Source organism: Heliangelus exortis, chromosome 4 (assembly GCF_036169615.1).
Source record: "Heliangelus exortis chromosome 4, bHelExo1.hap1, whole genome shotgun sequence".
NCBI lineage: Eukaryota > Metazoa > Chordata > Aves > Apodiformes > Trochilidae > Heliangelus > Heliangelus exortis.
Window position 1 is genome coordinate 14,075,637 of NC_092425.1, and position 15,818 is coordinate 14,091,454.

The 15,818-nt window shown below is 34.1% G+C and overlaps 1 protein-coding gene across 4 annotated transcripts in view; it reads right to left on the reverse strand.

Annotated features, from left to right (window-relative positions):
* The window catches only part of FSTL5 (follistatin like 5), a 253,016-nt gene that overhangs the window by 65,356 nt on the left and 171,842 nt on the right, over positions 1-15,818 (reverse strand). For all 4 annotated transcript variants that reach the window (XM_071743084.1, XM_071743087.1, XM_071743088.1 and 1 more), the window contains exon 7: positions 13,845-14,011. In XM_071743084.1, coding sequence (XP_071599185.1) covers positions 13,845-14,011 — 167 coding nt within the window. The remainder of the gene's footprint in view (positions 1-13,844; positions 14,012-15,818) is intronic.

The window sequence follows — 15,818 nt, forward strand, 5'->3', positions numbered from 1 at the left end:
ATCCAAATATTTCTCAACCCCAAAACACCACACCTTGGGAAGAGAAAATGGAAAAAAAAAAAAGGAAAGAAGAACCAAAAAAGAAAAAAAATTAGAAAGAAAAAAGAAAAAAAGAAAAAATTACAAGGACATTAAGAACACAGGAATGAAGATAGAAAAAAATAGTTTACTGGGTCCTTAAAAAACAGAATTAGCAAGCACCAAATTAAGAGCTTTTTGATACGTATTAAAGCAACATATCTATTTCTAAACTTTGACAAACCTAAAACCAAGATAACAATTATAGTGGTTTGTACCTTTCTTACTGACAGCTACTAATGTAAACACTGTAACACTATTGGGATGCTGTCAGCAATAGTGACAACACAACTTGTGTGAGGATTTTCCCCTCCTCCCTTTTGAAGCAAGAGCTTGATTTTCTTATAGGAAGGGGAAAAAAATTAATCTGTCTCTGAAATGATTAGAAAAATAATTTGCACCTAAGAATTAAAACTTTGCATTCATCTGCTATGGAAAAAGATGCATCAATAATTGCAGCCATCTAGATATTTTCAAAATAAGAGTAGTTTGGTTATAAAATATGGACAGTATAAATAATCCCCTTCTTTTCCTCCATGCTTTCTGCATTTTATTGCAGTTGATTCATGGAAGTACCAGTAATGCTCAAGTTGCATTTTTGTTCATATTTTACATATTTATTTTTCAGTATCTGTACCATACTTTATTAAAAGGAAACAGAGAGTAGATAATCTTTTGAGGTTTAACTGAAAACATTCTAAAAAAAAAATTATTGATGTACACTTGGTTGCCAAATAAATTCACCTCAGGCTTTTCATGCTAATGTCAATTTTACAACTGCTACTTTCCAAGTAATCAGTTTCTCTGTTCATGTTGGGAGAGCAATGCAGCTCTGTGGTTTGCTATTGCATGTCAGGAACAAATTAAATTCTATAAAGAAATCTGAGCATAATTAAATTTGGCACAAATCCAAGATTTTTAAAGTCTTCCATCTAGCTCAAAGAGGGAAAAGAAAGCATAAATTTCCTAAGCACACATTTTGCATACCTTCGGTCAATCTCGTATTTTACAGCTGCAATTAGAACAAATCTTGAATCTAGTGTAAATCCACTGTTTCCTAAAATCCTGCAAAAGAACCACACAAAAAACTGCCATAATGATCCCCACTCCTAGATCAGCAGTGAGAATAACAACTTTAATTTTATGTAAGTGTGTAAAGAGATTTTGGATCTTGCAAGTGGAAGACACAAACTACTCACAAAGTGACAGCTTTTCGAAAGTATTAGAGCTCTTGAGGCTAGGCATAAAACATTACTAATCTACTTCCCCCCAAAATCTGTGACTTTATGCTATCTTGCTATGTATCTGCAATAATGACTGCTAATTTATTTAGACATTAAAAATCTCCAACTGAGTAGATGGAGCTTATATTTCAGCATGCTGATATAGCTGTCTTTTTTTATTGGTTCATGTTACAAACAGAGATCTTCAGAATGACTCATATTCCATTTAACTTCTACTCCTTTTTAACAAAAGAAATTGTTACATAATCAGATTTCATCAGATAAAGTACTTTGACATTCATCTCTCATATATTTTTCAATTTAACATCATAAGTGGTGAAATGAATTTGTAATAATTATCCGATTGTCACAGCTTATTACAATTCCCCCAAAGTATTGTGTTTGGGTTTTCTTGTTGGTTTTTTTTTTTTTTTTTTTTAATTTACTCTAACTGTAGATGTATTTATTGTTACACTCTGAGCTAGCTTTGCCAAAAGAGACTAGCTTTGCAATTCACAATTTACTTGTATCAAATCATATTCTAAAGTGATAATCTAAGTGGCTAGTCCCAAAGAAGCAGAAGTACTGACACAATTTACACTTCAGGATGACACAATGCAGGGTCAGATTTGTGGCATGATCTTGGCAAAAGCATCCCCACTCCCAGTTACTTTCTTTAAACACGTATTCTTTGTAGGAAGAATACTCAGAAACCACTGAATATACCCTAAATGTTCCTGATTCTAAAAACACCTCTGTAACCATGCTGGATCAAGATTCAATTTGTTTTCAGTCATTTATCTTAGCAGCACTTTTATTTTAAATTCATAAAGTTTATTGGAGTTTTTAATCTTATTGCATAAAATACTGGGTTTCTGCTTTAGTTTTATGAGTGCAAACCCATTTTCTCATGTAGGCCATAATGCAAATCTTTGATGCCTGAACTGTGCTCACCTTAAATTATTAGACCTCACATATTTCACAGAAGCAAACTTCTCAGGGTATTTCTCTGCAAACTCAAAAGAATCTACAAGCAGTACAAATATAACCCTTTAAAACTTGCATATTATTAACATTTTCATCCAATTCATTCCAAGCCTCAAGCTTTATGCAGTCTGCTAAAGCTCTGTGGGATAAATTTTGTTTTATTAAAAACTAAATTGTACATATGAGATAAACCAACTTGCTGACAGAACTACCTATATCATAAAAGATAAAGATTGGCAGGGAATGCCCTGAGCAGCTACCAAAAATAAACTTTGTACCTTCAAACTTGATTCTGAAAACAGAATGATTCACTTTTCATTATTCTTGGCACATGAGGGGAAAAAAATACATATTATAACTTGAATAGTTTTCTTTAAGATGATCTGTCATTTGACATGGAGCATTAATATATAACCTCCGTACAACAGCACAGAAAGAACAATCACACCCATTACTTGGCTGGTTACTACACTGCCACTTGTGTCAGTTCATTATCAAGTACTTTATATAAGAAGGAGGAACATACATGCTTAGGAATGTAAATCCTATACGAAGGATTTTTATTGTATTTACCTTAATACATACAACAGAGTGAGTGATATTTACCCACTGCCAATTTTTGCTTATTCAATCAAAATACTGCAAGCTCGAACACTAACACAGCAGCTTCATTTAACAGGGGTCTGGGCCCAGACTGACACAGTCAACACCCAAAAAATATTTTTCTAAGAGCCTTTAAATGAAAGAGCAAACCCCAGCCACCTAGTATGAAGTGAAGTACAACAAGCAAGGGCTGAATTAAAGAAAAAAGAAATCAAAAGCTTAAAGAACTTACATTTAATATTTTTAATAAGATTACTTTATTATCTGCAAACTTTACACACACATTTCTTTTTTTCAGTCCCCTAATACAACATTACACATTCACAGGCCTAATCTTATATCACAATGAAGATTTACTAGGCAAGATAAACTACCTGAAAGAAAAGACACTTCAGTGTTACTGGGACCTACCTCAAGACTTTCACTATAGCCACTGGAAAGATAAGTTTTGTAGGAAAAGTTCTTTTTTTATTTTCTTTTCATCTCTCTACATAAGTAGTTCTGATGATACTTTTTAGAAATAGCCTTTGTATCCACTAGTCACGGTTTCTGATCAGGTAAAATATAAGATATTGCAAGAAGATCCTAGTACAAATTAATGCAAATTAAATTTAATTAAGACAAATGAAATCGTTCAGAAATTTGTTAAAAAATAAATTTCAGCATGTGCTGGCACTGACACATGAAATTTCTAGCACTGCACCAAGTATGACTTCTGTCCACATACAATCACAATGGTTTTGGTTGGAAAGGACCTTTAAAAGTCATCTAGTTCAAACCCCCTGCAATAAGCAGGGATGTCTTCACCTAGATTAGGTTGCTAAGAGCCCTGTCTTACTTGGCTTTGAATGTTTCCAGAAATGGGGCATCTACCACCCCTCTGAGCAATTGGTTCCAGTGTTTCTCCACCATTACTGCAGAAAATTTCTTCCTAATATCTAGTCCAAATCTACCCTCTTCCAGATTAAAGCCTTACCTCTTGTCCTATCTTTATAGACCCCGCTAAAAAGTTTGTTCCCATCTTTCTTATAAACCCTTTTCAGGTACTGAAAGACCACTATCAAGTCTACCCAGAGACTTCATTTCTCCAGAATGAACAAGTTCAACTCTCTCAGTCAGTCATCATGAGAGGTGCTCCAGCCCTCTGATCATCTCATGGCCCTCTGGACTCACTCAAAAGGCTCCATGACCCTGGGCTGGGGACTCCAGAAATGGACACTGCTCCAGGTAGACAGCAGAATAAAGGGGAGAATCAGTTCCTTTGACCTGCTGCCCATGATTCTTTTGGTGCAGCCCAGGATATGGCTCTCTGGGCTCAAAGTGTCCATTGTCAGCTCATGCTGAGCTTCTCTTCAACCAACACCTTCAAGGCTTTCTCATCAGGACTGTTCTAACTTCCTTCTCTGCTCAGCCTGTAATTGTGCTTGGAACTGCCCCAACCCAGGTGCAGGACTTAGAACTTGAACTTTAGCAGACTGCATAAAACTTGAAGCTCTGATGGGATGGGATGAGAACTGGCTGAAGTGCCTAACTGAGGTACACGTATTTCCTAGGCACCATATCAGTTTAAAAAAAAATATAGAAAAAACAAGTACTTTCAAATGAAAAGTTGAAAATAAGACCATAAATACTTAAAAATACACTTCCGTACAAGACTTACATGCAAATCAGAGCATCACACTGAGTCAGGACCATGTTCATGTGCTCTTTTTGCACTTAAAGTAACAGGTTCTCTCTTGTGTGACACATACACTGCTTCATTTTAGTACTGCTTTGCCCACCATTGGTAATACTCCTTTGTTGCAATAATAGCCAACTCTTGGTTAACAGACTTCAATTTTCTATGAGATCTCCCAAAAAAATTTTACTTCTCAGTACACTATTATTATTTATTTTTGTCTACAGTACTTACTTTTTGCTGTTTCAACTACTGCTTTCTGTAATGGACCTAAAAATCATCAGAAGTACAAGTCCTTTATGAACCATGAAGCTATACATACTATACTTCCTTTTTTTCACCTTTGTTCTATGCTTTCATAACAAACAATGGGACAGCCCTATTCACTGGAAAGCTTCTATGCTACTGTCATCTGGGTGTAAATATTACTGAAATATCATCCAAAGAATTTTACTTACAAAGTCTTATTTTGGAAGAGTGAAATGCACAGAAGTTCTTTTTCTATTGCTGATCCCTTGACCTAGCCCTTGATTTCAATTATATTTTACTCTAATTATAGCCTTCTGATCAGCAGTTGCTAACTGATCATAGAACTCATCTCAGAAATAAGATCTTTCATACAGAAGGGTGGGAGAAAAGGTGGCTTTTTTCTTCTTTCATGTACTATAATTTAAAATTTTCATTTTTAACACTCGCAGCCTAAACTGCAAAGCCTTTTTCATGAGTTTCTAGTCTAATGTTACAAATAATGTACATCATGTCAAAAACATGAAGGCAAAACCACATTTCAGTTATCTTTCATTAGCTTTAAGTGACAATAACAGGAACTTTACAGAATTCTTAACATTGGGCAAATTGTAGGAAAAAAAATTATAGTGTCCCTCAGACAAAAGTGGTATGACATTGATATTTTACTGTTCCAGAGTACAGCAATTCCATTTTATTCCTCATTAACACAGATAGGTCTGCAAAGACATACTTCTGCCTGGAATGAGCACCTGCTCTACAAAAGAAGATTTAGTCTCATTCCAATTACACGACAATTTGAAGGTAAATATCTAACTATTGCTGTTACCAAAACTCTTTTTCAAACCAGACAAGATAACTTAGTTCAGATGAAAACAGACAAGAATGTTTCCTTTTACTAAGATACTCTGCATTTCATTTTAGGTTAAAAAATTTTCTTTTCTCCTTCAAGTTTTCAATTAAGTATCTACAGGAAAAGACAGCATGAGAAAACATTACAGGAATCTTAAAAGTCATAATTTGAAAAGCATGGTAAACATACCATCTTATATTGTAATACTGCCAGAGCTCAAAAATTAAGCAGGCTTGATCAAGGTAAGTAATTTGCTTCATGTCACTTTAGCAAATAGTGATACTGGGGATTTTACAGGTGGTTGGCAATTTTCTTTCCGAATCAATACCTTGGCATACATGCAGTGGATGTTTTTTAAATTTTTATTATTTTTTTAAACTATTACAAATGCCAGTTGAGCCAAATCCCCAATAGACAATTATGTCCTACCTATCAATTCACCCTCCTGTAATGCTTGGCAAGGAGGGACAGAAAGGGTTTCTTCTCTTGGTGTTTAAGCAATTGTGCCTCTCTGCACAACGGAACAGACTCCTGCATATCAAAGCACTTTTTTAATGAGGATGTGTCCCCCTATTTGAAATATTATAGCAGTGATTTGAAAGTGAGGGCTGTGAGTCACAAGAGGCCATTATTAACAAAGCATCTTTTTCATGCTTTTGTCAAGGACTGACCTTTTCTGCTAGCTGTAGCCTAGTCCAGGTTGCTCTTCTGAGACTTTTAAAATAATAACCAGTAAAGCACGGTATTTTTTTTGCAACCTGTAAAACCCTTTCATGCAATTCTCATGAAATTAAAGCTGTGCAAAGCGTTAAGTCTAGTAGAATAATAAGCATACAACAAAGTGACCTGGAAAAGTTGAAAAAAAAATATAACTAACAATAAAAACATTCAGAAATTATGCTGGTTTTCACCCAGCTACGAATGTGTATTGTAGGAAAAAAAAGGAGAAGAGTCAGTCTATAACAATAATAAATATAAAACCGTAATTTTTTCATGCAGTAATCAGAAATTAATAGCACAATCTTAATTGTTAGTATCAGCAATATAAAATGCAGACATAACCTGCATATTTCTCTCTATATAGACATATATATATAAGCCCCCCCCAAATATATGTAAAATATATTTAAAGAACAGAGAAAAGGATGAATTTGAACTGAAAAGGTTGAGAGAGAAAGATGATAAGGTAGTGAAAAAAGATGCTTGCAAAAATTCTGAAGTAAGTTTATAACAGTAGATCAAATAGCTGTCAAACAATTTTAAAGTACAGGGAAGAAGGGCAACACTGAAAAGAAACTTAGGTGTAACAGTGTCTCTGGAAAAAGGAGCAAAATTTATTATAGCAGAAGCACAATAATACAGATTTTTTAATTAATATTGTGAGAAAGAATTCAAGATATACTTAAAAGACAGCTTCTTGAAAGGCAAACATTAATATAAATGAAATCACTAGCTCTGTACCTTCAAAAAATATTTGTATGTTTCCACAGAACTTGCTAAGTTGTGTTTATTATAGAAAACTTAAAAATAGAATGGGCAGGGTGGATATAACTGTATGGTGAAACGCCATCAATAATGATGATGTAAAATAAATAAGCTGTTAATTGCTGCCTTTATATTCTAAGTTTAATTTTAGACATTTCTAAATTATATATTAAAAAAAAAAAGTCACAGTTATATTCTGGAATCCTCAATAAAACTAGGCAGAGTCAGCTCCATTGTATAGGAAGATATGGTTATGGATGAAAAGGATATATTTTTTTTAATACCTAATATTCCAGCTCACACAGAAGACTCTCTTAAACAGCTAGGAGTATAGAACTATCACATTAGCTACTTTCCTAATTATTTTTTCAAAACACTGTTAAGAATTTGTTTTGTAAGAACAAATCAATTAAAAAATCCACAATGTCCCTGTTTTATTAGAAGTTTATTTATTGGTGTCAAAAATGTATATTGCCACCTTCCCCCAGGTGGCTTAACTTGATTTGCCTATGGTTATTTTTTAGGATTCCTTCAATGGAAGGGGGAATAGATGCATTATCACCTTTCATTGTCATAAGGCCTTTCCATTTAAACTTCCAAAATAGCTCACTTAAAATACTGTCACACTCAGCTATTTTGGATATGATCAGCAGAAATAGCTCTAGAATGCAACATTCTGAGTAGAACTAGGCAAGGGGCTCAGCTATGCAAGAAGCAATTACTTTGTTCCACTATCTCTGATGGGAAAATGACCAGATCATGGTCTCAGTTCACTGATGAAAACATAAGAGTAGCTTATGGTCCATAAAACATGATTCTGTTCCTCTCTGAAATTAACACTTTCATTTCTAAAGATAAAATGAAGCAGACTTACCTAGGACAAGAGATGAGAAAGCCTATGTGGACCTTAATTATAAGGTGTTAAAAGACATTTTAACATTAAAAGATGCACATAATAAACCATATCATAAAGTTCTGTGATATTATAACTTTGATTAAGCCAGAGTTATAGAACTTGCATGTTCAGATTATTTTAATGGGAATGAATACTTGTGAATGAAACCTTATCACAATCTTTTTCACTGTATTTTGTTAACTCAGGATATTACAGATCAGCACTGGTACCTTAAACATGAGTTTAAATGTCTTCAGTGTCACAAAAACATGATGTACAGTCTGAAGTAGTATTTACCATGCCATCATTAAAACGAATATTAAAAGAGCTTCAATATAAAAAAAAAAAAAAAAAAAAAACCAAAAAAAAACAAAAAAACCAAAAAACCAAAAAAAACATCCTAAATCTTGCAAGTCTGACATGTATGTCAAATCAGATTCCAAAAAAGGGAAAAGAAAAAGAAAGGATGGAAGAGAATCGAGTGAGATGACTGCAATGGTAGTCACGATTAATTCCTTTTGGTATACATAGAAGTAAATAAAAAAGGATTAGACATTTGATAAAGTTAATTGGCATCTTTGGCAATCACTATTTTCACTTTACTTTTAAGATGGAATGGAGGAAAAAAATGGTATCTGACTCATTAAGTAGAAAAGGAATTATTCTATCATAAACGCACACAAAAATTCTTGACAAAAAAGGGCATTTGTATTTATGACCACCACCTTAAAGTTACTAAGAAAGATTTTAGCATGCACAAAGAGAACTTTGTATGTAGTTCCATAACCAAAGGGAAATAATTCATGAGGTTATCCTGAGAATTTTCTTAAGATTAAAAAAAAAAAAAAAAAAAAAAAGGGAAAAAGAGGATGGGAAGCTAGAAGGAAAAAAAAAAGAGGGCAGATGTCTGGAGTACTTTCTTAGAGAATATGCTTATTGTTTTGGACAATCTGAAAACACTTTTTTCAGTGTTGAGCAGAGTACTCCAGAATGGAACGTGTTCTTTTAGAGGACATTAGCTTTTAGTGTCATCTGTGTCATGAGGGTTTAGGGTTGTGAGTTTTGTTGAGAGGACAAATATATCAACAAAAGAATGCAGACTGCTGAATAACACCAAAGTAGCAAATGTTGCAATCTTTACATTAAGTTTTACCAGAGGAAAAAAAGAGAAGTTTCGAAAGATAACATATTCGTAACTTCAAAAAGCCCAAATGGAAATATTTCAACACTTCCCATGAAAGTAGCCTAAAGAAAGATAGGAGTTTTTATCAAGTTACTAAGCATATCAGCAGGTATTACACTCTACAAGTGGACCAGTCATCCAAGTAGACCTTATATAAATCTAAGAGCTAGGGGCAGACATTTTATAAGAACAGTGCAGTTGCTGACAAGTATAGGTAAGAAGCTGAAGACAAAACTGAAGGAAAAAGACTAAAGCAAAATGAGATATAAAAACGGTTTTAAAAGTGAATGGACTAATTAAAAAAAAAAAAACCAACAAAACAAACAAACGAAAAACCTAACTAATTTGTATTGCATTTGGGAAAAGATACTGCTGTTTCAAAATTTTCCGTAAGGGAGAATTACATTCTATAATGGATAAGAGGTTAGATAAAATATCTTCAAAGACAGATATTTAAGACGCAGGACAAAAACCAAGAAAAAAAATCTAAACGTGTACTAATATATAAACCAAAATGTACTGTGATATCAATTCTGTAGTGAGACATAGCACAAATATATTACCATTTAAGATAAAATTTGTAGAGGCATATAATTATTCAGATGGATGCTGATATATCCCTGACTCCTATCAGTTTCAGTAAGAGAAAGAGTAGCAAGATGCACTACTTCCACATCTTAAGTACCATAAGAGCTGAGAATACTCAGGACTCCTGAAATTAAGAACTGCATATTAGCAGTACCATTCTGACCACTCACTTGAGAGAATTCTCTTATTTTATGTTTTTTTTAAAATGTACTAAGGAAAATTTACATTATAATCTCTTGAAAGCCAAACATTATATCTAAATATTATTCTATGATTCTATGATATGTCTTTAAAATGTCTTAGAGTATATAACACCAAGCCTCTTAGCAGCTCCACAGATGACAGCCCTAAACATATATCCTGTATACTTTCAGTAGAGGGGTAGACTATTTTTCAACAAAATAGAAATTCAACTGTCAGAATTTAGTTTCAGCTGGGGCTCTTTTGCTTCTTGTAGCATTTTTCCACTTGGAAAAACACATTAACACTATACTGTTCTGAATTTGTCTGTTCCTAAAGCCAACAGCTTAACTCAAACTGACAACACAGTGCTTAAAACTTGATTTCTAAGTATAAGCACTTGTTAAGATTTACAAAATTTTATTGTCACTACTGTTTAGTCTGATTTTATGTGATGACTTCCAGTTATTAGGATCTCTGACACATTTTGCTGGAAAAAAAAAAATATTTATTTTCCCAGATCAGTGCTTCTCACCTTTTTTTTTTTCAGAAAGCATTCTACTATTTACATAACATTATTAGCCTTGAGATGCTTGGATATATTTGTACCACCGAGTAAATTAATAAATCCTTGAGTCAGGTGAACATGATTATAGATTATAATCTAGCCATAGTAAAGCCCAGAATACATTGCCCCTGGGGACATATTAAATTATGCAAGGATTTAGGGCTTTTGAACATTTAAAACTGCCAAAATAGGTACAACACACTCTTCAATGGTTAAATTACAACATAAACTGGAATATGCTGTATACCTCTGCATTTGTTTCTTTGAAGATAATATTTATTTAAGTACTAAATCCATTCTCCTTAGTGAAACATAAAAAACCCACTGTTTTTGGTCTAATTATTTTTCTTTTTCCCAAGGTTTTCTTTTTATTACATTGCCTGAATGGATACTAATTTATGGAAACATAACAACCTTTAAGCAAATGTGAAACTGTAACAACCAGGGAGTATATGATGAATAACATTCGGAAAGGTAACAAAGAAATACGTTTAAAAAAAAAAAGAAACAAACCAATGGAAGATCTAGAAATATGGGATTAGAAACTCATATGGGATTAATAATACCTACATGTATTTGAGTACTATTAATTTTAGTGCCCCACCCCACAGCTACTTGATCTGTCACCCTCTTTTTATCTTTCAATCATAACTAAACTATTATTATCAAAGGACTAAGCTTCAACAATTTTTCTCTTAAAAAGACTTCCAAGCATTCCACTTTATGTTTTCTTAAACCAACAAGTAAGTGATAAATATATCCATCTTAATGAGTTATGTGCTCCTTCACTGGAAGCTTCTAGAGTTCTTATTGTATCTGTACACAAAATACACACACATCAGCCCAAAACTAAGGTAGTACTTTGAAGACCTTTCTTTTTATGACTGTAGATTGTCAGTCCCATACACTGCCACACATTGCTCCTCTACTATTAAATATGAAAAAATCTGGCCAATTCTAGCAATTTCAACTTTGCTTTGAATATCTGATCACTGCTGACATCTGACTTCAAATCAGTTGCCCCACTAGGGTTCAGAAATTCCACACACTCTCCTGGCTGTCAGAAGTGCTCCTCAAGTGGGTTGGCCCTGGATAATACCAAACTCCCACCCAGCTGCTGGCTTACTCATTCCCCCTTCAGCTCCCAAAGCTAGACAGGGGGAGAAAATAAAAGGAATATTAATTAGAAAGATCATGGGTTTAAATAAAGACAGGGAGATTACTTCCTAATTACCATGTTGGACAAAAAAATGTTTGACCTTGGGAAATTTGGCTGTATTTATTGACAATTTAACTACTACTTTGGGTAGTGGGAAATAAGACAGCACACATTTTTGAAATAACAGCCATCCTCCCTCCTTTCCCCATGCTCAACTTCAATCCTTCACTTCCAACTCATTTACCCTCCCCTCTGAGTAGTGCAGAAAATGGAAGGGCATGACCAGTACACAGTAGTTTCTCTTGGCATCTCTTTTCTCCTCAACCTTTTTTCTGCTCCAGCCAGGACTCTAGATGGGCCCAAGGTCCTTCAAGATAAACCTGCTCCAGTGCGGGTCCCACACAGGCTGCGGTGGGTAGCTGCCTTCTCCTTCCATCCAAACTTCCTTGTGTTGTGCCTTGCTCTCTACTCCTCTCTCTCTGATGCTTTATGCCCTTTTTTGAATGTTTCCCAGAGATGCACTGAATGTGGCTGAGAGGCTCAGCTGCGCCCTGCAGTGGGTCCACTAGAACCAGCTCTACCTGGCTGTGTCTGACACCAGGCATGCCCAGTCTCTTCCCTCAGAGGCACCCCTGCAGCCCCCACTGCCAACACCTGAGTAGCTACCCATGGTACAAGACGTTTCCCTGTTGGTTTTGTGGGGTTTTTTTGTTTGGTTTGGGGTTTTTTTGTTGACATACTCAAAATGTAAATATCAGGCTTTGAAAACACTTTCTCTTTCCATGTCTGCAAATACAGTCACCTGAAACTTTCCATCTGAAGCTAAGCTGTTAGCTTCATTATTACCGTTCATCATTTCCCTTTTATTTCTCCATGACCCGATGCATGCATGTTCTTGTTTCTATCTACAGCTCATGTCCTGTGTCATACTTAAAAGTGATTATTTACTAGCATCATGAATATTTACAGAAAGCTAACAAATAACGAAGGCTGGAATTCGTGAATGTGGATGAGAAAGTTTTGAATGTCAGTCATATGATTAATACCAACTAACAAATGGAACAATTATCTGGGAACTTTTCAGTTCAGCTGGTTTTATCCTAAGCCTCTCCAGAGACTTAAAGCTACCATTCAAACATGATATGTTTTGAAACTGTCCCTTATTTTACAAAGCACCACAGTTGGGAAGCTCAATTTGTAAGGAGAACTCGTGTAAAAGCAGCAAAAAAACCCAGAAAACAAGAGAAACACAAGTACAATTGCCATCTTGGAAATAAAAGGCATTCATAAGAAAAGGAAATAAAAATAAACAAACTAGGTATTTGATTGTGGTGATATTCCACACATTTATCGGTTCCAGTGATTTGATTGTGGACTCAAATCACAGAGCAACCACACAGTTTGTCCATGTTTATAATTTTGCTAATATAGAATGCCCAAAGCAAAGTCAAGCATTCCCACGAGCAAAGAAAATACATCTGGAAGCTTATTTTTTAATGTTTTGTCAAAAGATGCAATTTTCTTCTCATTTACTATTTTGCTCCATATTCTGAAGTCATGGTACAGTTAAGTAAGCCTCCTTAAAATAAGATTTCTACATTATACTAATATTTGCTGATGATTCTTTGAGAATCATTATATATACTCCTGAATATTTGGAGGAATGATCAAAACAACCAATTTTGTAGTAAAATACTTGCTTTGGAAAAAACACATTTTTATGACATCATTAGAAGGTAAGATGATTATTATGATGTACTAAGCCAGTTATGATGTACTAAGCCACTATGCATTTGTTAAATGCTTATTTCATAGATTTCTTTTTTTTTTCTTTTAGATGTTTGAAGACTATAAAATCCTGAGTGGATAATACTGACTGTATTTTGGGCTAAGATTTTTTACTTTTATTACTGTATGTGTTCTTTTAAACGACTGCTTTGTGAAACATGTTTCCTCTATACATAAAAATTAGGATTTGTTTACACAGCAAAATAAACCCCGTTTGGCAGGCATATACTTTCGATTTCTTTTCTTTAAAACATCAGGAATATGGAGCTTGTTACATATCACCTTTCTATTCTTCATGAAGTTTTGAAAATAGAGCTTTCTCTTACTTACATTGATATCTTCCAAATCTAAGCTATTCAGAATGACATTGTTCCTCTTCCAGATGATGGGAGGTCTCAGAGTTCCCTGGATTGCACAAGTTAAGACAGCACTTTGTCCCACTGTTGCTGCAGTGGTGCTTAGTTTTTGATCTTCAGGCAGACTCAGCTGAACTACCTCTGAAAAGATATATTGTTGTAAGATTAATTAGGATGCAGTTTCATAATGTTAATTAGCATGCAGGCTTTGTACACTACTAATTTAAGGATTTTAATTGACATCAAAATAAAAAGAACTTCCAAAACCCTCATGAAGTTCAGAGTATTTCAAATAAAGGTCAGCATGACATTTCAATTAAATTGATTGACAAGGATCACCCTGTAAGAAAAGAAGCCTTTAACATGAAAATGAGTTTCAGAGGTAAGACTGTAACAAACATGACAGTGTATCCAAAGTCAGACACCAGAACTGATTTGACAGCTAAGGCCATCGCAGCAGAGTAGTCAGCACCTTGCTCTGAACTGAGATACCAACACTGAGCTCATTTTCAGAAAAAGAAAATGCAAATGCAGTTCAGAGCATAAAGCATACATGCCTGAGACTGAAATGGACAACAATTCTTATAGCATGGTATCACATACATAAAAAAATATATAATCACAATACAAATACATTTTGTACGTTTATTAAGTCAGTATTTGTTCAGTACAAATAAATGCTAGTAAATACTGAATATGCAGCCTTTAAAGGAAAAGCATTTTTATATTTAATTTAAGGAAGCATTTGTCGTATGATTTCGGAACAAATCTACTTGATGCAAAAACAAGCAAATAATAATAGCAGAAGAACTCACAACTGTTTCAATTTAACACTATGTCAGGTACATTTTCCCCTATTTTGACTGCCTCTGGCATTTCATACTGCAAGAAAAATAATGCATGACTTTAGTAACTACCTCTTTACCATAACACAAACTAAAACCAAAGTAACTGAAATTTCAAAAAACAAAACAAAAAACCACCAAACAAAAAACCCTAACACCCAACAAACGAACAAACAAACCAGACAAATTAAAAACACTACACAAGCATTCTGCTCATTTCAATCCAATGGGAAAAAAAGATCTCATTTTTTACATAAACAAAAGGTTCAACATTATTCAAGTTTTCAAATAATCTTTTAAAAATTTAGATATGTGATGGGAGTCTAGACGTTGAAACTTCCTCTACTAATCCATGTACTAAACACTTCTACTATTAATAGAAGGCCACTTCACTTCTACGTCCAACAGCTCATTTTGACATTTGCATAAAAAAACAGACACCCATTTATCTGATGACATTTTATACTCTTCTCTTGTGTTAATGCCTGTGGGTGAAAGGCCAACTTGAGTTGTCTTTTCAGTTGTCTGCCCAAATAAACATAAACTACTAAAACTCTACACTTGTAAGAATTTTGCCATATTAAACAAAAGAGCCATATAGTAGTTAAAGATGACCCACTCAGTAACGATGATCCACTCAGCTGCTAGAGCATGAAAAATCTCTACAATTTTATCTTTCATTTTCTAAGTAAACTACAGAAGCTGACATGTATCTATTATCTTTTAATTACTAAATTATTTTTATATAGGCATCTAAGAGGTACACTAATCCTTCCATTACAGCAAAGCAGTAACCTTTAAGTAAGCTAAGATTCTTTATACTTTCTTTTGAGCCTCTTAAAAGCAATACCTTGTAATCAACAAAATTTTCTATTGCCAGAAATCAAAGATAGTAGAGGCATCTCAATATCTTCAAGAAAGAAATCTTTGTTGTTCTATAATTAAACTCAATGATCAATTTTTTGTGATTGAAATTAATCAATTTTATATTTAGACCAAAAAAATCCTGATTCTTCTATTTTCCAGAAAGCGTCCTATGACTCAAAGTTCAAGCGATCCTACCCACCAGACATGTGCAAATGAGACTGACTCATTTTTTTCTA